This window comes from Phoca vitulina, unplaced genomic scaffold (assembly GCF_004348235.1).
Source record: "Phoca vitulina isolate PV1807 unplaced genomic scaffold, GSC_HSeal_1.0 scaffold11, whole genome shotgun sequence".
Classification (NCBI taxonomy): Eukaryota; Metazoa; Chordata; class Mammalia; order Carnivora; family Phocidae; genus Phoca; species Phoca vitulina.
The window spans coordinates 3,373,156-3,400,546 of record NW_022589714.1 but is presented as its reverse complement, the minus strand read 5'-3'; the positions used below and the strand labels follow the sequence as shown (position 1 = coordinate 3,400,546).

Genomic DNA, 27,391 nt, shown 5'->3' with positions numbered 1-27,391 from the left:
TATGAGGATTGCTACCCCAGCTCTCTTTTGAGGTCCATTAGTGTGGTAAATGGTTCTCCACCCCCTCACTTTCAGTCTGGAGGTGTCTGTAGGTCTAAAATGAGTCTCTTGTAGACAGCATATGGATGGTTCTTGCTTTTTTTATCCAATCTGATACCCTATGTCTTTTGGTTGGAGCATTTAGCCCATTTACTTTCAGAGTAACTATTAAAAGATATGAATTTAGTGCCATTGTATTGCCTGTAATGTCCCTGTTTCTGTAGATCTTCTCTGTTTCTTTCTGGTCTATGACAGAAGATCTTAAAGATCTTTGAATGTGTTTACTTGCTATCTGTGTATCTTCTTCGGTGAAGTGTGTATTCAAAACTTTACCCTTGTTTTTACTGGGTTATCTCCCTTTATTGACTTGTAAGAGTCGTTTATATATTCTGAATAAATAAACTTGGTTGGATGTATATACTGCAAATATTTTCTACCAGTCTTTGTTTTGCCTTTTCATTTTCTTAATTTCTTTTGATGAGTAATTCTTTTTATTTTAATGAAGCCAAAAATCAATTTTTCCAGCTTTATTGAGGTATGACTGAGAAAAAATTTAAGGTGTGTAACACGATGTTTTGATATATGTATAAACTGTGAAATGATTACCACAGTCAAGCTAACATATCCATCATCACACATAATTTCATTTTTGTGGGTATGTGGCAAGAGCATTTAAGATCTACTCTTTTAAATAAAATTACATATTATTAACCATAGTCACTATGTTCACATTAGGTCTCTAGAATTTATTCACCTTTTGATGGAAAATTTTTACCCTTTGATCAGTATCTTCTCTTCTCCCCTACCCCAGTCTCTAGTAACCACCGTCCTACTCTCTGTTATGATGTGTTTAACTTTTCTTTTTCTTTTTTGTTAAAGATTCCATTTATATGTGAGATCATGTGGTATTTGTCTAGCTTATTTCATTTAGCATAAAGTACTTCAGCTTCATCCATGTTGTCACAAATGGCAGGATTTCCTTCTTTCCTTAAGACTGAATAATATTCCACTGTGTGTGTGTGTATATATATATATTTTTTATCTATTAATCTGTTGATAGACACTTAAGTGGTTTCCATATATTGGCTACTATTAACAATGCTGCAGTAAACATGGGAAGGCAGATATCTCTTCAAGATCCTGATTTTACTTCTGTTGGGTATATATCCAGAAGTGGGGTGCTTGATCATATGGTAGTTCTATTTTTAATTAAAAACCTCCATTCTGTTTTTCATAATAGCTGTATCAATTTACATCTCCATCAACGGTGTACAGGGGTTCCCTTTTCTCCACCACCTCACCAACATTTGTAATCTTCTGACTTTTTGATAATGGCTGCTCTAACTGATGTAAGATGGTATCTCACTGTGGTTTTGATTTCCCCTAATCATTCCCCTGATTAGTGATGTTGAACTTTTCTAAATCATCAATTTTAAAATTTTATAATTTGTGCTGCTTTTTGGGCCCTCTTTAAGGAATCTTTGCATATCCTAAGGTTGCTATAATTTTCTACTATGTTTTCTTAGAAAATTTCATCAGTTTAGCTGTTATTTGGGGGGGTATATGACCCATTTGAGGTTAATTTATTTCTACAATATGAAGTAAAGGACCAGGTGCACTATCAGATGGATATCAAATCAATACAGCACCATTGAAAAGATTGTCTTTCCTCACTGAGTTGCCTTGGCACCTTTGTCAAAAATCAATGTTTACAGCTACAGATATATGTCTATTCTCACTAATCTGTTGCACTGAATAATATGCCTTTCTTCCTCCTAATAGCACACTGTCTCGATTACTGTGGCTTTATAGTAAGTTTTGAAATCTGGTTGTGTAAGTCCTTAAACTTTGTTCTTCTTTTCCCAAACCCTCTTAGCTAAGGTTGCATTTATATTTCCACATAAATTTTAAAATCGGCTTGTCAATTTCTATGAAAAATAAATCTACTGGGATTTTAATTAAGATCGCACTGAATCAAAAGGTCAATTTGGAGAGACATGACATCTTAACACTGAATCTTCCAATTCATTAACACTGCAAATCTGTTTATTTAGGTCTTCCAAAATTTGCTCAGCAATGTTTTCTGATTTTCAATATACAAATCTTTTTTTTTTAATTATTTTTTTTGATGTAGTGTTCCATGATTCATTGTTTGCGTATAACACCCAGTGCTCCATTCAATACATGCCCTCTTTAATACCCATCACCAGGCTAACCCATCCCCCCACCCCCTCCCCTCTAGAACCCTCAGTTTGAGTCCACAGTCTCTCATGGTTCATCTCCCCCTCCGATATCCCTCCCTTCATTTTTCCCTTCCTACTATCTTTTTTTTTTTTTTAACATATAATGTATTATTTGTTTCAGAGGTACAGGTCCGTGATTCATCAGTCCTACACAACTCACAGCACTCAGCACAGCACACACCCTCCCCAATGTCCATCACCCAGCCACCCCATCCCTCCCACCCCCCACCACTCCAGCAACCCTGTTTGTTTCCTGAGATTAAGAATTTCTCATATCAGTGAGATCATATGATACATGTCTTTCTCTGATTGACTTATTTCACTTAGCCTAATACCCTCTAGTTCCATCCATATGATACATGTCTTTCTCTGATTGACTTATTTCGCTTAGCCTAATACCCTCTAGTTCCAACCACATCGTTGCAAATGGCAAGATTTCATTTCAATATACAAATCTTAACACAAATTTTGTTAAATTCATTCCTCACAATTTAATATTTTTGGTGGAATTATCAATACAAAAAATCAATTGTATTTCTATACAACAGCAATGAAAACAATCCAAAAAGGAAAGCAATCCCATTTATAATAACATCTAAAAGAACAAAATTCCTAGGAATAAATTTAACCAAGGAAGTAAATGATCTGTATACTCAGAACTGCCAAACCTTACTGAAAAAGTTAAAGACCTAAAAGTTGGAAAACATCCGGTGTTCATAGACAGTGCGATATTGCGATTTACAATAAGAAATATATATTTGGTCTTCATCCCACTTCTGGTACAGAGCTCCTAAAACCCTTGGAATTCCCTAAGTGATGAGTGCAATAAAGGTCTTTTTTTCTGTCAGTGAGGTGGATTTTGGAAAGCACTTAATTAAGGTTGAGGACTGGTGGCCAGAGCAGCCAACCATGTGATTAGAGGGTAGGAATTTTCAGTCCCTCCCCCCTGACTTCTAGGGAGGAGAGAAGGGCTGGACGTTAGATCAATCACCAATGGCCACTGATTTAATCAATCATGCCTATGTAATGAAGGCTCCATAAAAAACAACAACAACAACAACAAATGGAGAGGGTTCAGAGAGCTTCCAGGTTGGTGACCATGTGAAGATTCGGGGAGAGTGGCAAGGCTGGAAAGGGCATGAAAACTCTGTGCCCCTTCCCCATTCCTTGTCTATGGAGGGATTCCATCTAGCAAATTAATCAAACCTGAGGAGAGGGTCATGGAAACCTCTGATTTACAGCCAGTTGGTCAGAAGTACAGGTAACAACCTGGGCTTGCCACTGGCATCTGAAGGGAGAGGGGGGAGGCAGAAATCTTGTAGGACTGAGTCTTCAAGCTGTGGAATCTGACCTACCTCCAAGTGTCAGAATTGAGTTGAATTACCGGACACCCAGCTGGTGTCATAGAATTAGTTGTTGATGTGGGGAAAACAAACACACACACACACACACACACACACACAGGAACTGGTCTCAGAGTACCAATTTAGGAAGACTTAATTAATATTGCTAGGATGTCAATACTACCCAAAGCAATCTACAAATTCAATGTAATCCTTATCAAAATTCCAACAGCCTTTTGCATAGAAATAAAAAAGCTGATCCCCATATTCATATGGAATTGCAAGAGACCCAGAAAAACCAAAATAATCTTGAAAAGAGAACAACAAAGTTGGAGGATTCTTACATCCCAGTTTCAAACCTTAGTACAAGGCTATTGTAAATCGAAACAGAGATAATGGCATAAAGGAAGACACAGACCAATGGAAAAGAATGGAGAGTACAGAAATAAACCTATATGTCAATAGCCAATTGATATTTTTTTTTTTTACAAGGATGCAAAGTCCATTCAATGGGGAGAGAATATTCTCTTCAACAAATGATGCTGGGATAGCTAGATTTCCACATGCAAAATAATAAAGTTGGATTGCTATCTCCCACTATATAAAAAACTAATTAAAAATGAACCAATGAGGGGGGCTTAGGTGGCTCAGTTGGTTGAGCGTCTGTCTGACTCTTGATTTTGGCCTGGGTTATGATCTCAGAGTCGTGGGATCGAGCCCCCCATCAGGCTCCATGCTTGCGGGAGGGGGGGGGCAGTCTGCTTGAGGATTCTCTCCCTTTCCATCTGCTCCTCCCCCTGCTTTCTCTCTTTCTCTCTCTCCCCTTGTCTCTCTCTCTAAAATAAATAAATATATATTTTTTTAAAAATGGACCAATGTCCTAAATATAACAACTAAAACCAAACAACTCTTAGAAGAAAATAGAGGAGTATATTTTTATAATCTTGGATTCTTAGGTATGACACCAAAAGCACTAGCAATAAAAGGAAAAAAAAAAGGTAAACTGAACTTCATCAAATTAAAAACTTTTGTGCATCATAAGACATTACCAAGAAAGTGAAAAGACAACCTAAAGAATGGGGGAGAAAATGCAAATCACATATCTAATAAGGATTTAATACCCAAAATATATAAAGAATTCCTACAACTCAATAACAAAAGACAAACAACCCAATTTAAAAATTGTCAGGGGTGCCTGGGGAGTTCAGTCAGTTGAGCATCCAACTCTTGATCTCAGCTCAGGTCTTGATATCAGGGTCCTGAATATGAGCCCCACATTTGAATTGAATAGACATTTCTACATAGAAGATATAAAATGTCCAATAAGCATATAAAGCAATGCCATGAAAGAAATGTAAATCAAAACCACAATGGGATACCACTTAATACCTACTAGGGTGGCTTTCATTTTTTTTTTTAAGGAGAGAGGGGAAAAAACAAGTGTTGGAGAGGATATAGAGAAATTAGAACCCATATATATTACTGTAAGGAATAAAAAATGATGCAGCCACTACAGATAACAATTTGATAGTTCCTCAAAAAGTTAAACACAGAATTACCCTATGATTCAGCAACCCCACTCAGGTACGCAGCCAAAAAAAATTGAAAACAGGGATTCAAACAGATACTTATATATGTAAATGTTTGGTGCAGAATTATTCACAATAGTCAAAAGGTGGAAACCTAAGTTCCATCACCATATAAATGGATAAACAAAATATGCTATGTACATACAATTGATTATTCAGCCATAAAAAGGAATGAAGTTCTAATACATGCTACAAAATGAATGAATCTCAAAAACACTATACTAAGTGAAATAAGCCAGACACAAAAGGACAAAAATTGCATGACTCCACTTATATGAAATATCCAGAATAGGCAAATTCATAGTGATAGAAAAGTAGATTAGAGGTGCCAGGAGCTGGGGGTGGGGGAAAGGTAAGTTATTGCTTAATGGTTACAGAATTTCTGTTTGGGGTGATGTGAAAGTTTTGGAAATAGTAGAAATGGTTGCATAACACTGTCCATGCAATTAAAGAGACTATAAGAAAAAAATGTTTTAAATGTATTCTGGGAACATACTAAAAAGACAAAATATTTTACTTGAGTGAATTTAGAACTGATTATAGAGGAATGATCATTGTAAGCCTTGACAAATGGATAATATTCACTTATGAAGACCTGAGCATGAAGTAAACATGAGTAAGACACAGCAGTAGAAATATATAGGATCTACTGAAGGAGAGGCAAGTATGTTCATTCAGCAAGGGCATTATAGGGAGTGGAGCCATATTATGAGAAAGATACTCATCGGGAAGGAAAAATTGCTAAGAGTTCACTACTACTAATATTTTTCTTAAATATAAAGTCAAATTGCATTCTAACACATTTTTATAAATCTGAGAAAAACTGCAAAAACCTAGTCACAGGATTACTTATTTCAAACAGAAATCCACATAATGACAAATTTAGTATAACTTGTTTTACTACAAAGACAAACCATTGGCATTGATAGAGAAGATATTTTATCTGTAGCAAATTTAAGAATACGTGCTATTTCCCCCAAGTCTTATGTTTAAACATGAATGACTATAAAATCAAATATATAATATTTCAGTGGAAATTTCATCCATTTATTTGCCCTGAAAGATTCATTTAGGTAACATAAATCCTTCAGGATGATCACAAATAAATTTCTTTAAACTTCTTGAATATAAATTTTTTTAAATGCTAAAACTGCATAATTTTCCAGCTGTCAACCCATTAATGAAAAGAATCTGATAAAATTTAGTCTTTTTTCTAATAAAGCATACCTGACAGAAATGTCATAGACCTTTTAGTGAGAGTGGTTCACTATGCTATTGAGGGGTAAAAAAAAGTAAGGGAAGAAAGGAAAGTCAGCACCCTACCTAGACCCCACTCACAACCTCTGCCAAGGGAATGTCATCCTTAGAGACAAACCATCATTTACTTCTTTCCCTATTTATTTATAACTGTGAGTATGGGACCACTTAGAAACCAATACCAATCTAAGTTTTTAAATATAGGAAAGTTTAGTGTTGTATGGTTTTAAAATATTTCACAACAGGTAGTTAATGACAAATCCTGAAAAGAATTTTAATCTATAATATTATTTGTATAACAAACATTAAATATCCTTCACATTCTTCTCTCTGGAAATTAAGATTCAATCTTGAATCTAATGAGAAAACAGCATGTACTAATTCTGATTTTTCACAGCAATAATTCAGAAACTTAAGTCATTCCTCATCTCATTGCACACGAAACCATTTATTAATTTGAAATACTAGACTTGATATTATTGGGAATTTGAAAGCACCTTTAAGAAAATTAATGAAATTCATAATAAATTTTAGAAAATTATATTTTAAAATACCCTCATTCTCAATTACTGAATATAAATTCTACAATGACATAGATTCCATGAGTAAAATGTATTAAAATACTTATTAGAATGTAAATTCTACTCTATCAAAAATCATGTCTAATTATGTGCCTACAAAACACCTAGTAAAATGCTCAATAAATACTTGGTAAATAAAAATAATGAAGTGCAAAATTTTAAAATTTATTATAAAGTATTAGTCTCTGGTACATTTGAATATAATTTTTAAATAGAATAATTTAGATTATGAAATGATTTGAATTAGCAATATTTATGAAAGACTACACATATCAATCACTACCAAAAAAATCCTTTTTTCATGATCCCCAAAATAATAAATGCAAAGATATTATATAACACAGGGACTTAGCCTTTTAAAATTAGAAATTTATGGGCACCTGGGTGGCTCAGTCAGTTAAGCATCTGCCTTTAGCTCAGGTCATGATCCCAGAGTCCCTACTCAGCGGGGAGTCTGCTTCTCCCTCTGCCCCTCCCCCCAGCTCGTTCTCTCTCTCTCTCCCTCACAAAAGTAAAATTGTTTAAAAAATTTATAAAATTAAATATTTATGAGTTATCAAACTTTAAAATACAGAATAGAATCCTGCTGATCTATAAACATGGGTGCAAAAACATCCTTTCAAGCTACAATTTTCAGGGTTAATTAGGAAGGAATACATTTTAATTTCATCAAATTCACCAGCATGTATCTAGATAAAAATAATTATCAAAGCTACATTTAACTGATACATATAATACTTAGTTCTATAGAAATAAATCTAGTTTTAACAGGTAAGCTGTTAAGTAAAAAACTGGGGATAGATTATGTCTGAAAGCAATCACCAATATAACCTGAGTTATCCATTATCCTCTTCAGGAAAAAATGTCAACAGAGTAAGATGTTTGAGAAAGTATTTACCAAATGGGAACAGATCTGGCCTAGAGATAGAAGATGGCTATGGGCCACAGAGAAGTCTCTACAACCTAGAGAGAAAATGAAATGGAGGAATAAGTGATATATTTGCTGGATAAAGCAGTGGTTCTCAATAGGGGCGATTTTACCCACTCCCCAGCCCCCCCACCCCCGATACTTGGCAATGCCTGCATTTTTGGTTGTCACACTAGGGAGGGGGAGGGAGTAATGCTGCCATCTAGTGGGTAGAAACCAGAGATGTTGCTAAACTTAAAAGCTACATGGCAGCTGCCCACAGCAAAGAATTATCCAGCCCAAAATGTCAATGGTACCAGAGTTGAGAAACTCTAATGTAAAGGAAGCTAATAGTAAGAATAGCAAAGGGGGCAAGATATTCAGTTCCTTTTTGCCTCTACTAACTTCATGATTTTAAGCAAGTTCAAAGCGGGGCTTTATCTATTTCCCTTGTAAAAATGCAGTAATAGTATTTTGCTTGCCTTAAACATGGTATCTAAACCAGAGCTAGCTCATACTTTGTAGCCCTATGCTTCCTCTATGATTCCCACTACTAAAATGTGAGCAGTTATGTTATCATATTCCATCTAGGCCCTACACTGAAACCTGAGACAGAATGCCTTCTTCACAAGGATCACACCCTAAAGCTAAGAAAGATCCCTGGCCTTACCATAATAGTTTTATTTTTATTGGTCTAGCATTTAGTTTTAAGGAAAACAGAAGAAATCCTAATTGATATAATTAGGTATAATACTACTGGATAGAAGAGTAAAACAACTCCAGACTTAGTGGCTTGGTTAGATCCTTTGTCCATACTGAGTGAGGCTTTTAATCTAATCTGCAAGAGATTATAGAGGTGCTTTAAAAACAAAAAACAAAAAACAAAAAACATAAAGAAGAGTTGCTAAGGAAGTATAACAAAGACATCAAAATCAGAGGGATGATGTAAAGGAAGTAAGAAAAATGCATAAATTGAATTTTGAAAAACAATCAGGTTACAAGAAAATTCTAAGCAATGGGACCAGGAACATATCTGAATTGAGAGGAAGTTAGTTCAAGTTTTCTTGAGACTAAGCTGGCTCACTACTCTATGCTGTTCTTGATGTAAAGGGCGGGGGGAAGAACCATTCTCCCAATAAAACTATGTCAAGGCAATCATTTGGTATTCCACTTCTGAAAAGTGACAAAGTTGGTAGAGACAGTAGGGAGAGGTATCATGGAAAGACTCAGGAGAAGAAAATGGAGACTTCCCAGTTCCCAAAGCTTGCTGACATTTCTCATTTACTTACAAAAATTTTATTGCTACTTATGGAAATTGAAGTTGTAATTTGAGAGTAAAATTATAAGAGAATTGATATAGTTTCTTGGTTTATTCAGGTTGGAAAAATTACTCAAAAACACATTCAGATTACTATTTCTACTATCTTATTCACAAGTCTAATTAATTTCTTCTTGCTATTGTTTTAGTATAAAATAACCTGTGGCTTACATTTCTAATGAAACAACTTCTGAAAAAAAACTATAATTATACAGAGACTTCTGAAACTTCAGCTTTAGTTTCTGTATCTAGGCAGTTCCATAGAACTACAGTGATTTTAAATTTTAGCCAATAAGGAAACTGGGATCAAGACAGGTTTGGGGGCGCCTGGGTGGCTCAGTTGGTTAAGCGACTGCCTTCGGCTCAGGTCATGATCCTGGAGTCCCGGGATCGAGTCCCACATCGGGCTCCCTGCTCAGCGGGGAGACTGCTTCTCCCTCTGACCCTCCTCCCTCTCATGCTCTCTGTCTCTCATTCTATCTCTCGCAAATAAATAAAATCTTTAAAAAAATAAAAAATAAAAAAAAAGACAGGTTTGGGTGGCTCAGTCGGTTAAGTGTCTGCCTTCGGCTCAGGTCATGATCCCAGGGTCCTGGGATGGAGCCCTACATGGGGCTCCCTGCTCAGTGGAGAACCTACTTCTCCCTCTCCCTCTGCTGCTCTCCCTGCTTGTGCGTACACACTCACTCTCTCTCTGTCAAATAAATAAATAAAATCTTAAAAAAAAAAAAAAAAAAGACAGGTTAAATGAAAATACTCGGTAACAAGACCAGTTAACAGACCTGTATAAGAATACTAGAAAAATGAGGAGCCCTGAAAACATGCAGTAAACTCCCCTTTTTACAGATAAACAGACTGATAACTAGAATGGTTACAACTTGTCCAAAAAAATTCCCAAATCACAGTAATACAAAAATCTTCATGCCATTAACAAAATAAAATGTATCATTTGTCCAAAAGCAAATGATGAAAGGTTGAAAGGGTTGGATTAAATGATGTCATGAGATGAGATGAGATTATAAAACTGTTCCAAAGGAAACCAATTTTAAGTCAGTGGTTTTCTAATTTTAATTTCTAATTTCTAATTCTAAAAATTCTAATTTCTAGTTTTGTGGGGAGGGATGAGTGGGAGGAGAAAGCAACTGGCAAGTGGCCTGGATAGCAGGAAAAGAAAGCTCAGCACCTAAACTTCTTCAGAACCCAAACCACTTAGCTCATCTCTACTAATAGTGAATGCCTACTAAGCCAACTATCCAGACCTATCTTTAACATAGGCCTAATCTCGCAATGCACTCTGATCCTACTCTCTGGGCCCACCAAAGTACCTCCCCTACTCTATCAGTCTGCACTCTTTCACCTTATACACTGTAATGTAATGTGCATGTGCTACTATGTCAAGTTTCTGCATAGAATGCAAGTGCTTTGAGGGCAGACATCCTGCCTTTACCCATTTTTATTATTTCCAAAACTCAGCAATATATATGACATATAGTAAGCACCCAACTTATTAGATGAAGGAATGAGCTAATACATTCCACAACTCCAGATTAATGCCCACTTAATATCTAACATTACTATCATATGATTAAAAAAAATTCCATTAACTTTTAGAGCTAGTGGACTCTCATGGAGTTTCTCCTCTTCTCTGGTAGATACAAGTCTAAATCAAAGCAACCTACTGACAGTTGATCAAACTCTAGATACAAGTAACACCTGCAGCCTAGTTACTATATACATCAACTACATTAACCTCCTTTTTACTAATTTATACTACATATATACCACTAAAACAATTTTCTATGCTCCTAGCATTGGTATGAAGAATTGATATGATAGACAGTGCTCTCAGTTGAGGGCAGATCATTTAGTTAAAGAAGGCAATGGGAGTAATTTTGCCCTGCTGTCAATATTTCAGTTTAAGAGAACAACTCAATTTCTTTGTAAATCAGTTATTTAATAAATCTGGCTTTAAAACACCTCCAAGAGTTCTAATTATCTCAGGAAGCAAAGAAGTTCTCAAAAACTTCAGAACAAAAATAATTTTCTAATTTCATATTACATTACTCAACATGGAAACACACACACACACACACACACACACACACCTTGAATGACAGAAAGCAAGGAACAGAAAGAAAACACATACATAAATACAAGTATCACACAACAGGGCATGGCAAACAGGCAGTGGAAAAAAAAGTCAAAATATAATACTATATAGGCTTATTCTGCTTCATTAAAAACCATCAGAGAAACATTAACATTAAATATTTATCAGAGATTTTTAAAAATTGTGTCTACTAAACAGTCATTTGGGGTAAATTTCAACATCGGAATCAATTCCGAATACACATTCTTCAAGTATCTATTCTCTGCCCTTTTTTACTGTTAATCACTGCATATGACCCACTCTTCTAAAGCTCTAAATACAACTGCAATAAAAATTACTTCCAAATCTTCATCTGTAGTCCAGATAAGTGTTTGCTTGGGGCACAGGGAGGGAGGGGAGTGCTGTCCTTTGCATTGTAGAAGATTTAGCAGCATCCCTGGCCACTGTTATCAGCACCAACATTCACCCCCGCTCAGTTGTGATAATCAAAAATGTCTCCAGACATTGTTGAATGTCATCTGGCAAATAAAATGGCCCCAGTTGAGAACCACTGGTCTAGAGTATGCATTCATTCTTTTTTTCTCCAACAAATATCTATTGATCAACTAGTAGGTCTGTGTCAACCTCTGTGCTAGAGGCCAGAGAGATGAAGGTAATGGGGAGATTTCAGACAAATAAGCAATTACAATAGATTGTGAGCTTTATGAAATGTGTAGTTCAGAACTGTGATGGCATGTAATAGAGAATATAACATATAATCAAAAAGATCAAGAGAAGCTTCCCAAAGGAAGTGAAATTTTAACAGAGAGTTATAGGGAAAAAGAATGAGTATAAACAGAAACAAGAGAAAGCACAGTGAATCTCAGGAACTGAGACATTCAGAACGTATACATACAAAACACAGCACCTAATACTCATCCTCTGAGAACCTACTACGTTATAGGTACTAAAAATATCACTGTGAATGAGACAAATATGGTCTCTGCTTTCACGGTATTTATAGTCTAATTAGGGAAATACACATTCTTAAAATAACTAAAAATCACAAAATGGTGTTAGATGATTTGGAGCCAACAAGAGTACTGTGGTAGCAGGGCAGATTCACACCCACCTAGCCAGACCTGGCTTCCCCAAGTAAGCAACACCTAATTTGACATTCAAAGGATGAATGGGAATAATACAGGAAAGAAGAAAACAATTTGAAGCAGAAAAAAATAGCTTGTATAAATATGTACTCATTATAGACTATTTCAGTCTGCAGCTTTTACAAAATGAATTGGTCTACCAGTAGAAAGAGCCACTAAAGTTATCACTGAACTTCAACAACAAAAGGAAAATTAATTTTTTTCATTCTAAATTGACAGAATGTGCACTTTTAAATATTTAAATATTTAAATTTAATATTTTAAATATTTCCTTCTAAAACTCTGAATTGCTACAAGCATAAGGGATGGGAGATGTCAAAAATAAGCCCTATCTTTGTGCTGATCCCAGTATGTCCCCAGATGCTAAAATTAGAGCACTAACAAAATACATATTTAAAAATAGGGATGGCTGATATGAGGAATTCTTAATCTCAGGAAACAAACAAACAGGGTTGCTGGAGTGGTGGGGGGTGGGAGGGATGGGGTGGCTGGGTGATAGACATTGGGGAGGGTATGTGCTATGATGAGCGCTGTGAATTGTGTAAGACTGTGAATCACAGACCTGTACCTCTGAAACAAATAATACATTATATGCTAAAAAAAAAAAAAGAAGAAGATAATAGGAAGGGAAAAATGAAGGGGGGGGAATCGGAGGGGGAGACGAACCATGAAAGACTATGGACTCTGAGAAACAAACTGAGGGTTCTAGAGGGGAGGGAGGTGGGGGGATGGGTTAGCCTGGTGATGGGTATTAAAGAGGCACGTATTGAATGGAGCACTGGGTGTTATACGCAAACAATGAATCATGAAACACTACATCAAAAACTAATGATGCAATGTATGGTGATTAACATAAGAAAATAAAATTTTAAAAAATATGGATGGACAAATTCTGAAAAACAAAGTGCAAAATAATACGCTACCTTTCTTGAAAAGTAGGGTGGGAATAAGAATGTATTAACATATTTGTAATTGCTTATAAATGCATAAAGAAACCACGAAAAATTAAGTTAAAAACTAGCAATAATCAGTAACTGAGGGAGGGATGACGAGTGAGAGCAAGACTTTCTTCTTTGTATTTGTTTTTACTACACGTTAGAATTTCTTTATTATCTGGTCAAAAATTAAAAATATACCACTGTCAAATACAATTTTTTTAAAAAATCTACCATTAATGTTTTAACACTAAAACATAAGTTACCAGTAAGAAAGAACTATCCTTAACTCATTGTGTTTAGTATTTATCATTTATATGAAAACTGATTTTATACTTTATTTACCCTACTGGAATTTACTGGAATTCACGGATTCATTCATTTTTGTGAAATCCTTATTTATACTTATTTCCCCTTGCTCTGCTACCAATACATCATCATTAGCAGTGTCTTTGGTTGTACAATAACATTATATATCTATATCCAACTGAGACTGATTACAAATTATTCATCTTTAGCTGTTTATTTTGTCAACACAATCCAATGGAAATGCAATATTTTATTTATTTTATTTATTAAGAAAACTAGAAAAATGATGTTCTTCCTCCTCATACAAAGCAAGCTAAGAATATTTCTCTATGTTCTAAAAGTTGAACAAGGAAAAAAATTTAAAATAAGGTGTATTTTCTTTCTTGGCGCTTCACTATTACAATTCTTTGGAAATTATTATATTTTTCAGTAAAAAATAACACATTTGGGGAAAAGATAGAATGACACTTTTCCAGTCTGCCAGGAAACAGAGCCCTTCTTCAAATGAAGACCTATCAAAATATGCAAGCAAATGTCATGGCAACAGAAGCTCTCACCATGGTAACATCATCCCTGCTTCAGAGGAAAACCACTCTAATTCGTCATGTACTTCAAGACAAGGCATTAGACTAATTCCAATTTTCATTTTACAATCTATCCATAACATTCAGTATACCTGGCAGTAGTAAAGATTTAATAAAAACATTAATATTTCACAAGAAAGCAATATTAAAATCAAAGCTGACTCAATTTACATGCAAACTGATTAATGCCAGGGATATAAAATCAAGCTGACCCACCTTACAGAAAATCAAGATAGTGATGAAGACATAAAAAAACAATGACATCACAACTGCTTAAGAGTAAATACTCTCGACTCAATATAGAAACAATTATATGTTTAATATTCACAGGATAGCTGGAAGATAAAGCAAGAAAAGGCTTTTTTAAAAATAAAACCAAGAATATAATTTCAAGATTTTTATTATTACTTCTATTTTGTAATTCATCATATATAATTCTGTTTTATTTCAGTGATGGATTATTAATGCCACAAAAATTCTTTTTTTTTTTAAAGATTTTATTTATTTATTCATGAGAGACAGAGAGAGAAAGACAGAAAGGCAGAGGCAGAAGCAGGATCCCCGCTGAGCAGGAAGCCTGACGCGGGACTCGATCCCAGGACCCCAGGATCATGACCTGAGCCGAAGGCAAATGCTTAAGCATCTGAGCCACCCAGGTGCCCACAAAAATTCTTACTTAGAAATAAATACACATCTCCAGATGACAAAAATAAAATTAAATATGATTTTTTAAAAGGTTAGAAATTAATCAGTTATTACCACAAATAAAATTTTACTATGCTACATATATCATTAAAATCTTCTTATAAAAGCTAGTAAACAAGTATTATCAACTTTGTAAATTAAATTAAAAGATCTAATAGCTGTCAAGTAAAAGATCTACTACCTACAGCGTATTAAAATGCCAATGCTCATTTTAAAAAGATCTAATAGCTGTCAAGTAAAAGATCTACTACCTACAGCGTATTAAAATGCCAATGCTCATTTTAAAATATTCATTTTTAGATGACAAACCACAAAAGATTAGCAATTCAAACTGTCAATAAAATCATAAAACCGAAAACCTTGTATATAAGAGTCTAATAAAACCTAACTGGTTTATGGTATAGACTAACAACCAGACGATCACTTCAGTTTGATCAAAGTTTGAACCTCAAACCTTAAATATACATAGGTTTATATTAAAATAAACAGCTAATTTTTTCTTTGAAGAAAATACCCATTTTCTCAAAATATTTAAATATTTTGTCAAATAAAGCTTACATTTGAAATTTTTAAAAACACTTTGTGAACAAAATAATATAAGTAAGTCACCTTTAAATAAAAATCAGTTATTTCTGCATCAACAACAAAGCACATGGGGAAACCAAAAGGCAGCATGTGATAAAGAAGATAGTAAACCCCCGAGAGGGTTGCCAAGGGGGAAAAAGCTGAGACATGGTACTGAAAACAAGGAGAATGGTTGAAAATCTTTATAAGGAACATTTAAACCTCTAGGTTCCCTCCTCCACCCCAGGCAAAAGGTAGGAGATACCCTTACCCTGTGGAAAAACTGAAGGACGAAAGCTCTAGTTCAGAAGATTCAAGTGTAACAGAAGAGGAAAACTGAAACCTGGAGAGTTACTGAAAAGTGGGTCCCTGACCCATTATCTTCTCTATTCCAAGAATGCTAACAGCCAGGCAAATGCAACCAAGGAAGAGCCTGGAGGCTTGGTCTTTGAAGAGGCTAAAGAATTCCAGAGAAAAGAACTAAAAGATTCTAACATTTGGATAACTCCCAATTTAAAAATAAGGGTGAAAAATTTACACATATTTTAACATGATAAAAATATACCATAAGGTATATCATGTTATTACAGTATAGCACATTAATTTGCCGTAAGTGTCCATCACTTACCCTGCCTGCACTTAATCATTAAAGCTGAGTTCATTAAAGGTTTTAGATTTCCCCAGAAGAAAAATTTAGAAATGTTGCCAAATTTTACATTAAAAATTAGTTCTTGGTCTGATTAAGGTTCCTAAATTCTCATTCAGAACTTGCTTTCAATAGAAAGCCTAACAAAGGAAGGTAATTTACAAATCACGCAAGGACAGAATCAGAAATTACATTGGGTATTAGGCTCTACAGCTATTAGTCAGAAATACCACATCAAGCTAGGTAACTATGGAAGGTTGAAAAATGGCCCCCAAAGATAATCGGGAAAATTTATCCAAATAGTATAATATTAATACCGTGAACAGAAAATGGTATTGCTTGACCTAATAAGTAGTCCTAAAATTAGATATGATGAAAATGAATCAGGGATACTAAGTTATAGTAAATATACTGCCTTTAAATAGTGTAAAACGAGGCCCACACTTAGTTGGTTGAAATAAATAGACTTTCTCTTTCTAAACTGAGAGAATAAATAAAAGCTGGAATGGAACTAAATTTCTCATTGTGTGATGCACTGTCATTTAATGCTCTGACTCTGGACCATCTAAAATCACATCTCTCACCACTGGAAGCTACATCTGTCTGTAATCAACTCTGTTCTTACCTCGTTATACAGAAAACTTAGAGCTGCTGAAAAGGAAAATTAACGTCTTTCCTTTGGATATGCAACAGCAATCAGAAAAAGGCCATTTTACTTGGTGAAGAAAAGGAACTTGATGACAATATGTGAGCACAGTGGTTTCAATCCCAAAGAATTAGGTGAAAGAAAAAACTTAAGTATTCCTTCTTTGAAAGCAATAAAGAGAAATCATAAAAGTTATGAATTATTAGAAAAACAGATCTTAAACTCTGCTTTCTTTAGCAGAATATCATGAAAGCAATGTTTGATAATGTCATTCAAGTTCACCTACTTACTAGAAACTTATATTTTCATTTTTTAAAAGAGGTAAAAAAGTCACAAATCTCTGTGTAGAAACCAAGTATAGTCTCACCTGTGGCTTTGGTAAATCAAAAATTTGAAAATGGAATACAGAGGACCCCTCCTGTGGTGGTGGCCCAAACGAAGGACAGAGTAAGTAAGAACAGAAAAATGAGACTGAAATTGCAAAATTAAAATCATAAAAAAATAAATAACACTACCAAGTTGCATATAATGAAATTTTGCATGTGAGCGAGAAAATTGCTCTCCTGAATGGATTCATGCTAAATTGGAGCCTATTCTGGATGGCAGAGTTAATATATTTTATACTCAGAATACCCTCTAGAAGATTTAACACAAACACAATAGAAATGCAAAAAAAAACAAAACTACCACAGAATTAAATAGAACGGGTGTACATGTGACTAAGTACCACATCCTTCTTAGAGCCAGATGCCAATCTATCAATTAACAGTGAAGTCCCACTAAAGGGCCCACTACAAACACTGTGAAAGGTATGCATCTGTGGTAAAAATTAAGACAGATAGAGTTGACAAAGTGTACTTTTAAGGAATAAAAAACTAGATAGAAAATGTTCATGAGAAATTACAATTAGAAATGAAACACATTAAGAAATAAGTTAAAATCATTAAAATTTCATGGAAAATGAAAAGAATTAACCAAGGATTAATAACTAGTACAGTATAGTGTTGTGTCATCAATTAAACTTCTACAAAAATAAGTAGTTGTGAAATATTTTTTAATAACAAAATGAGTATAGATATATGCTAACCTAAGGATCGGAAAGGCTAAATTAATAAGAAACCGACAATTTCCACTGATGAACAAACTGTGACCCTTTCAAAGCCATTCCACATACTATGTAATCTTAATTTAGCGTGCAAAAGTAAAAATTCTAGGGGCGCCTGGGTGGCTCAGTCGTTAGGCGTCTGCCTTCGGCTCAGGTCATGATCCCTGGGTCCTGGGATCGAGCCCCACACTGGGCTCCCTGCTCCGCAGGAAGCCTGCTTCTCCTCTCCCACTCTCCCTGCTTGTGTTCCCTCTCTCGCTATGTCTCTCTCTGTCAAATAAATAAATAAAATATTAAAAAAAAAAAAAGTAAAAATTCTATTGGAATGATGGCAGGAGAAAAAATTAATAGAAATACAGTCATATAATAATGATCACTATTTCATTTATTGCAACAGTATAAATTTCCTTTTAAGAGATACATTGTTTTCAGGAAAGTAATATAAAAGTTTATTCTTTCTCTTATTAAGAATTCTTTATCCAATACATTCTCCCCAATACTGGAAAGAAGAAGGAATTCTTAAGTGTTAATTTATATTCACATACATTGATCATCATATGATCATTACAGAACTTCAGAGCTAAACTATTATAGCTTATACATTTTATAGATGAAGAACAGGAGAACCAAAGAGATATTAAGTGCCTTATCTTAACCAGAGACCAATTCTAACCCACTGGGAAGTCTCTGAGAAGAATATGCAAGTAGCAAAGCTCATATTATTGTTTCATGAAGAATAAGTGTTTGCATTTGGGATTCTGCAAGGAAACAAGTGAGAATTTAAAGAAAGTCACTGAAAAATTTCTTAAAAGAAAAAAAAGATCAAGCATAAATTAGATTATACATATGCATGTGCAACAAGAAAAATAAAACAGCTATAAATTTTTTAAAATGTTTGCATATATTTCTTTCTGTTGTCTGATTCCTGAGGCTAGGATTTCCAAGTACTATGTTAAAATAACATTGGTGAGAGTGGACATCCTTCTCTTGCTCCTGATCTTAGAGGAAAAGCTCTGTTTTTCCCCATTGAGGATGCACAGCTGTGGGTTTTTCGTATATGGCCTTTGTTATGTTGAGGTATGTTCTCTCTATCCCTACTTTGTTGAGGGTTTATATCATGCATAGATGTTGTAGTCAAACGTTTTTTCTTCATCTATTGAGAGGATCATATGATTCTTAGCCTTTTTTTTCATTAATGTGGTATATCACAGTGATTGATTTACAACTGCACCAAAAGCCATAAGATACCTAGGAATAAACCTAATCAAAGAGTTAAAAGACCTGTATAGAGAACACTTATGAAAGAAACTGAAGATGACATAAAGAAATGGGAAAACATTCCATGCTCATGGATTGGAAGAAAAAACATTATTAAAATGTCTATACTATCCAAAGCAATCTATACATTTCATGCAAGCCCTATCAAAATACCACCAGCATTTTCCACAGAGCTAGAACAAACAATCCAAAAATTTGAAAATTTGTATGGAACCACAAAAGACCCCAAATAGCCAACATAATCTTGAAAAAGAAAAGCAAACCTGGAGGCATCACAATTCTGGACAAGTTATATTACAAAGTTGTAGTGATCTAGACAGTACAGTACTGGCACAAAAAACAGACACATAGATCAATGGAACAGAACAGAAAACCCAGAAATGGACCCACAACTACATGGTCAACTAATCTTTGACAAAGGAAAGAATATATCCAACAGAAAAAAAGACGGTCACTTCAACAAATGGTGTTGGGAAAACTGGACAGCAACATGCAAAAGAATGAAAACCGGACCACTTTCTTACACCATATGCAAAAATAAAATCAAAATGGATTAAAGACAGGGGTTCCTGGGTGGCTCGGTCGGCTGGGCATCTGACTCTTGATTTCAGCTCAGGTCATGATCTTAGGGTTGTGAGATTTCTCTCTCTCTCTCTCTCAAAAATAAATAAATAAATAAATAAATAAATAAATAAATAATAAATAAATAAAATCTTTTTTAAAAATGGATTAAAGACATGTGAGACAGGAAACTATCAAAATCCTAGAGGAGAACACAGGCAGTAACCTCTTTGACATTGGCCGTACCAACTTCTTATAGATATGTCTCCTGAGGCAAGGGAAACAAAAGCAAAAATAAACTATTGAGATTTCAACAAGATAAAAAGCTTCTGCCCAGCAAAGGAAATGATCAACAAAACTAAAGGCAACCTTCAGAATGGAAGAAGATATTTGCAAATGACATATCTGATAAATGGTTAGTGTCTAAAATCTATAAAGAATTTATCAAACTCAATACCCAAAAAACAAATAGTCTTGTTAAAAAATGGGCAGAAGACATGAATAGACATTTTTCCAAAGAAGGCATACAGTTGGCTAACAGACACATGAAAAGATGCTCAGCATCACTACTTATTAGGGAAATACAAATCAAAACTACAATGAGATATCACCTCACATCTGTCAGAATGGCTAAAATTAACAACACAGGAAACAACAGGTGTTGGTGAGGATGCAGAGAAAGGGCAACCCTCCTACACTACTGTTGAGAATGTAAACTGGTGCAGCCATTCTGGAAAACAGTATGGAGGTTCCTCAAAAAGTTGAAAATAGAACTACCCTCAGATCCAGCAACTGCACTACTAGTTATGTGCCCAAAGGATACAACAATACTGATTCGAAGGGATACATGCACCCCAATGTTTATAGCAGCATTATCAACAATAGCCAAACTATGGAAACAGCCAAAGTGTCCATCGACTGATGAATGGATAAAGAAGATGTGGTGTATATATTTACTATCAAATTTTGCTCAGCTGTAAAAAAAAAGAATGAAATCTTGTCATTTGCGATGACCTGGATGGAGCTAGAAAGTAGTATGCTAAGCAAAATAAGTCACAGAAAGACAAATACCATATGATCCCACTCATATGTGGAATTTAAGAAACTAAACGAATGAACGGTAGTGGGGAAACAGAGAGAGACAGAGAGAAAGGGGAAACCAGAAAACAGACTCTTAACTATAGAGAACAAACTGAGGGTTATTGGAAAGGAGGTGGGCAGGAGATGGGGTAAATAGATGACGGGGATTAAGGAGGGCACTTGTGATGAGCACTGGCTGTTGTATGTACTAAATTCTACACCAGAAACTAATTTTACGCTGTATGTTAACTAACCACAATTTAAATAAAAACTTGAAGAAAAAAATGTTTGCCTATATACTGGTAAAATATAAAATAGGTCAAATCTGAAAGACTAGGGGGAAAACCTAATGATATATTTTCATTTCTTTGATGAACATTTTCTAAGACATATTGGGCCAAACACTATCTTAGACACTGGACATATAAAGGTAAATAAGAAAGGAAAGTACTAATAACCTTGGAGAAACCCACAGTATTTATAAGACAAAAACATAATCAATATTTACCTTGTGAGGTGGTAGCTACTTCTTTACCTACTGTAAGAAACAGCAAGGTTATCTTGGAGATCTTTTTTGCTTTGAGAATAATCATTTAAATGATCTGTCTTAGTTATAAAAAATATTTAGCAATTAAGTAACAAGTGTTCAAGAGAAAAGAGAAAAAAAAACTTTTTTTTTTTTTTGGCCTTCACAAAAGCAAACCACTCCCTGTAAGTCCTATGAAATGAAGAGCAGGGGAAAGACTGAATATGCACAGGAACCCAAGATCTCATCAAAGCCCTAACTGCTGCTTCTTTTCAGTCACAATATTACATCTCTCTTGGTCTGGTGGCCTCAGAATGAGATCAATTGGCCTCAAAGAATCTGAGAAACTCCTTGTCAGGGAAGATCCAGATTCATGACTAGGACCTAGACTGTCATGAGAAAGATTTGCTTGTAGACAAAGGTGTATATAAGGCTAGAAGTCGCTTTGATGAAGCCAATTTAACAGTAATGACAGAGGGGGCGCCTGGGTGGCTCAGTTGGTTAAGCGACTGCCTTCGGCTCAGGTCATGATCCTGGAGTCCCGGGATCGAGTCCCGCATCGGGCTCCCTGCTCAGCAGGGAGTCTGCTTCTCCCTCTGACCCTTCTCCCTCTCATGCTCTCTGTCTCTCATTCTCTCTCTCGCAAATAAATAAAAAAAAAAAAATCTAAAAAAAAAAAAAAGAGTAATGACAGAGGAATAGTTTTGTGATGTGCATATATATGTGTGTGTGGCCCAAAGAACTAAAAGAGATTAAGTGCTCATGCCTAAGGTAACATAGAAGAAAGCCAGAAACTACTTTTCCATCTCCTCTATACCCTCAGAGACTACCATCAGACTAACAGGAGTAACTTAGAAATACCTATCTTCAACAACATCAATATAGAAATGATGGCAGCAAATGCACAAAAGAATACAGTCAATCTATGAACTCATCAGAATTTCACCTTTCCAGAACCTGGTGGCTAGAATCAGGATGCTTAAAATGGAATAAGTTTAAAATCTCAGGGCACAATTACTTACTAGGAAGTAAAAAGGGATCCTTGCAGTATTATACTGCACTGTGGTTCATTTCTTCAGAGGAGAGAAGGGGCCAAGCTATTTCATTTGAATAATAAAGAAATATAATCTTTATTTTGTTCCCCAAGCTGGGAATTTCCAGGATAAGGACACTGAAGAGAAATCCCAAGGAGAGAAAGCTATGCAGCAGGACTAGAGAATGAAAGACTTCAGAGGGAATGCCTTCAAATAAAAACCAAACTGGATATATTACTTGATAAATTTGACTGTATTGAAAAAAAATTTTAACAGTTCTTTTAAAGAGTTTAAGAGAAGAAGTAGTGATAATCATGACAAATGAAAATATAAGGCAATTCCTAACTTCAGGTAAAAAAGTTTTCTATGAAAATATAGTATTATACAACTTGACTCAGATGTGAACAATATTTATGTTACCACAGAAATACAAATACTGAATATTCATTTGACCAAAAATGTGATATAATTATAATGGGATGACAGAAGGAGAAGGGGTGATTGTTGGAGGAGTGAAAGAGCTCAATCCTGTTCTTCAACAGCAGAGAGTAGGCAGATCATGTATAAAACAGAAAACCAAGAAGAGCAGCATAAACAGATTTTGTAGAAATAGGGAGGGAAAAGAGAAAAAACACACAGCTAAAACAACAGAAAATAATTACCTCCTAGGAGTGGCACTTTGAATGTGGGGGAAAAGTAGAAGAAGAGACTGTTCTATTTTTCAGTAGAAGACACGATATTTTGACTTTTAAAACCATGAGCATGTATTATTATGCATTACTTGGAGTTTACAATATTTTTTCCATAATATTACCTTCTTTATTTTGAATATACATAAAAAAAGGAAAACTGTAAGAAATAAGGTAGCATAAATCCTCAAAAAACTATTACATTCAGATCCAAAGATATATTAAAAATTACATATAACATGATTAAGTAGCATTTATGTCAGAATGTAAGGCTGGGTCAACATGAGAAAATCACTGTAATTTACTACATGAATGTCATAAAAAGGGAAATGGCATGGCAATCTCAATCAATAGATACAGAGAAAGCATTTGTTAACTCCCAAAACCTACTTATGATCGGGAAAAAAAAAAAACCTTTGTATGAATAGAAATAAAACTTTCTTAGCATGATAAAAGCTCTCTAACAGAAATCTGCCAAAAACATACTTAATGGAGAAAAATTAGCCACATTCCCTTTGAAATTAAGAATAAGGTAAGAGGGGCAGCTGGGTGGCTCAGTCGTTAAGCATCTGCCTTCAGCTCAGGTCCTGATCCCAGGGTCCTGGGATCGAGCCCCGCATCGGGTTCCCTGCTCAGTGGGGAGCCTGCTTCTCCCTCTCCCACTCCCCCTGCTTGTGTTCCCTCTCTCACTGTCTTGCTCTGTCAAATAAATAAATAAAATCTTTAAAGAAAAAAAAAAGAATAAGGTAAGAATGTCTCCCTCTCCTCCACCCAATAAAGTCAATATTTAAGCCAGTGCTAGAGGTCCTGGCCAATATGTAAAATTAGACAATTATTAGAACTAAAAGTGTTCAGCAAGATTCTTGACTCAACAAATCAATCAACAATGTGGCAATACATTAGAAGTACCAAATAAAGACACCATTTACTGTAAAAATGGAAAATAATAAATATCTAGAAATTAGACAACAATTAAAAACTTACATTCAATTAGAGAACAGAAAAAGACCTGAAGAGAGCTAAACCTTATTCACTGAGATGATTTAACATGGTAAAAACATCATTTTTTTCCAAATTAAATTCAAAGCAATTCCAATTGAACTCCTAACAAGAATTTTTTGGTAACTTGACAAACTATTTCTGAAATTTCTATGTTAAACCAAATGTCCACACATATTTAAGAACAGAGAGACCTGCCTTACTAGATATCAGTTACAAAACCACTGTAATAACAAGTGTGGTTATTTGAATCAAAACAGACTAATACATCAGCTGACTTTCCTAGACTCATGTGTCAGGCCATTTCTCTTACATATACCAAAACCTCATATACACATGGACATGAACCATGAGTTTAACAAAGTAAAATTTATTGCAATTACTGTTATTCTTAGACTTGATTTCGTTCTAGGGAGATCAGGCCTAGAAAATACTGGAATTCAAAGATCTAACTTCTACCTTCCAGAGATATTTCTACAATTTCTGTCCCCAGCCTCTAATTCTCCTCCATCACCTCTTCCCTTGACCACAGAAGAGCTTCTCTCTACCTGTTTGGCAAAGGGGACTGGAAGGAAGACAGAAGCCAATCACATATCACATTATATCTAAACTTGCATATTAAAGTTCTACTATATATGTAAAAACATATATACTATTTAATACACAGTCTTCAAAAATATTAGTTTCCTTCCCTTTAATGTCTCTCTATACAACTTCACAGCTAGCCCATATCCTAATTTCTAAGGATAGAGTTACTGAAGGAAAAAATGCAGCATATGAGGCAAACTACAGCACATGATGAGGTGTAGTACATGAAATACAACTCTTTCCTATAGAGCAGTTTTCATACATGAACATGCATTTAAGTCACGTGGAGAGCTTGTTATAGCACATGTTGCTGGATTCCATTCCCAGGGTTTCTGATCAGTAGAACTAGGGTGAGCTGCTTTTTTTTTTTTCCTTAAAAATTTTGTTTATTTATTTGAGAGAGAGAGCGCACAGAGCAAGAGAGAGAAAGCACGAGCAGGTAGAGGGGCAGAGGGAGAAGGAGACTCCCCATTGAGCAGAGAGCCCAACGCGGGGCTCAATCCCAAGACACTGGGATCGTGACCTGAGCTGAATGGGGGCACTTAACCAACTGAGCCACCCAGGTGCCCTGGGTGAGCTGCTTTTCTAATAACTTTCTGGGTGGTGGTAATGTTCCTTGTCCACAGGCCACATTTTGAGAAACAGTGCTCTATTAGAGCACAGGTTGTCAAATGAGGGCAATTTTGCTCTCCAGGGGAAAGTAGGCAGTGAATGTATATATTTTTGGTTGTCACAACCTGGAGCGATGGGATTGGGGGAAGAGGTAGTATCGGTACCTAGTAAGTACAGACCAAGGATGCTGCTAAACACCCTATAATACACAGGACAGCTCCCCACAACAAAGAATTATCTGGCAAAAAATGTCATTGGTGCTAATGTTGAGAAACCATGCTATCAGAGTAAAATGTAACTTACTCCAAATATATGATTTGACCATTCAGTTAGTGCAAGTTCTTCAGTGAGTTTCAGAAATTTGACATGCAATATTATTTATTATTTATTAAAATTATATTTTCTTCAAGTATTAAAAATTCTTTGAATTTCACTCATCCATAACAAATTTTAGAAATATTAATATTTAAAGGTATATTGGGCTACAGAAAGAAATAAGCATTTATGTAATGTTATTGGTAGATTTCTAGTAAAGAAATATAAATTAACATTCATTTTGCAAGAATTATAAAAAACTAATTATATCAAAAGACTTTCTTGAAAAATAATGATCAATGTTTATTTCTTAAGTTGAGTAAAAAGCAAACAACTGTTCGTTTTACCATTACATATATTTAGTATAAGTGAAATATCTTGTAATAAACAATTTATTTAAGGATAGGCAGTGATCGTAGCAGTAATCAATCCTAAGATAATATATCTCACGAAAATGTACTTTATATATACATGCATGTGTAGATACATATTTATATCCATACAACACACTACAAATGTGTGCGCATGCGCGCGCACACACACACACACACACACACACAAACTTACTCCAATAGGCTGAAAAATAAGTCCATCCATTTCATGGCTGACTTCTTTGGCAAAATTTCCTTCAAGTAACTATAAAATAAATACACATATTTTTACAAATACAATAATAACTTAAAGAGTATTTTAATTTTTTGCAAACTTTACAAAAATTTCTTATTATATAAGCTTTAAGAACTGAAATACAAAATGGGGAAGGTATGTGATACAGAGGGATCTAGGTTAACATACTGCAAGATTTTTTTTAACATATAAAGACTGTCACTCCATGGCAGGCTAGGTGCCTTGAACAACAGTCATAACTAAAACAACCAAAATGATGGATAAAATATTAAAAACATTTTTAAATGCATTGATGAGCCAACATAAAAGGAAGGATGAGAGAGGCCAAAAGCAAAGTGAAAATAGAAATTCTGAGAAGTAATAAATACAGGGAACAAAATATAAAACATACACAAAAAAGGAAACTGCAGAGAAACTTGCGAGGGATAGATGGAGGCTGGGGGGCAGGGGAGACATCCCCTGAGAATCTGTAACCTTAAGTGAACTCAGACATGGGATCACAGTCCAAAAATATATTATCTGTGTCTTCCCCAAACCCACCAGCAGAGGATTTTTTAAAAAAATTTTTTGTCCTACTTTTTGTTTTGTTGTCTTTTTTATATTTTTTCAAGCACAGAAATGCATTACAAGGGATACACAGTATAAAATACAAATGACAGTTTTTTTCAATGTCATTAAAGAGTAGGTATAGCCCCAAAGCTCTCTCATTAGTTCTGAGCAAGTAGTTTTAAACGCTTCTTTCACAGATTTTTATTGTTTTGAAGAACTGAACATGCGTATCACTGATGGAAGCCCTAAACATTGATTCCTATATTTCAGAGAGCCAGAGTCTGACCAATTTACAGCACAGTCAGGATAGGTCTGGGATTCAAATACATTGTATCCAAAATTTTGGATATGCTGTGTCTGATACATCTTTTTAATCACAATCACATCCTCTTGAAACCACTTCATCTACAGGGAGATTTGTATTCCAAAAGCAACAACCAAAATTTCAAGTTTATTTCACATGCAACAAAATCTGTGAGTCTCCTCCCAAACTGGCTTCATCTTCTC

General features: G+C 34.9%; 1 protein-coding gene across 3 annotated transcripts in view; it reads right to left on the bottom strand.

Moving 5' to 3' along the window:
* Positions 1-27,391, bottom strand: part of RNGTT (RNA guanylyltransferase and 5'-phosphatase) — a 326,132-nt gene that overhangs the window by 135,376 nt on the left and 163,365 nt on the right. For 2 of the 3 annotated variants that reach the window (XR_004300164.1, XM_032409299.1), the window contains exon 12: positions 26,276-26,344. The exons of the other annotated variant lie outside the window; for it this stretch is intronic. Coding sequence is in view for 1 of the 2 variants with exons in the window: in XM_032409299.1 (XP_032265190.1) it covers positions 26,276-26,344 (69 nt within the window). In the remaining variant the exon portion in view is untranslated. The remainder of the gene's footprint in view (positions 1-26,275; positions 26,345-27,391) is intronic. 3 annotated transcript variants of the gene reach the window in all.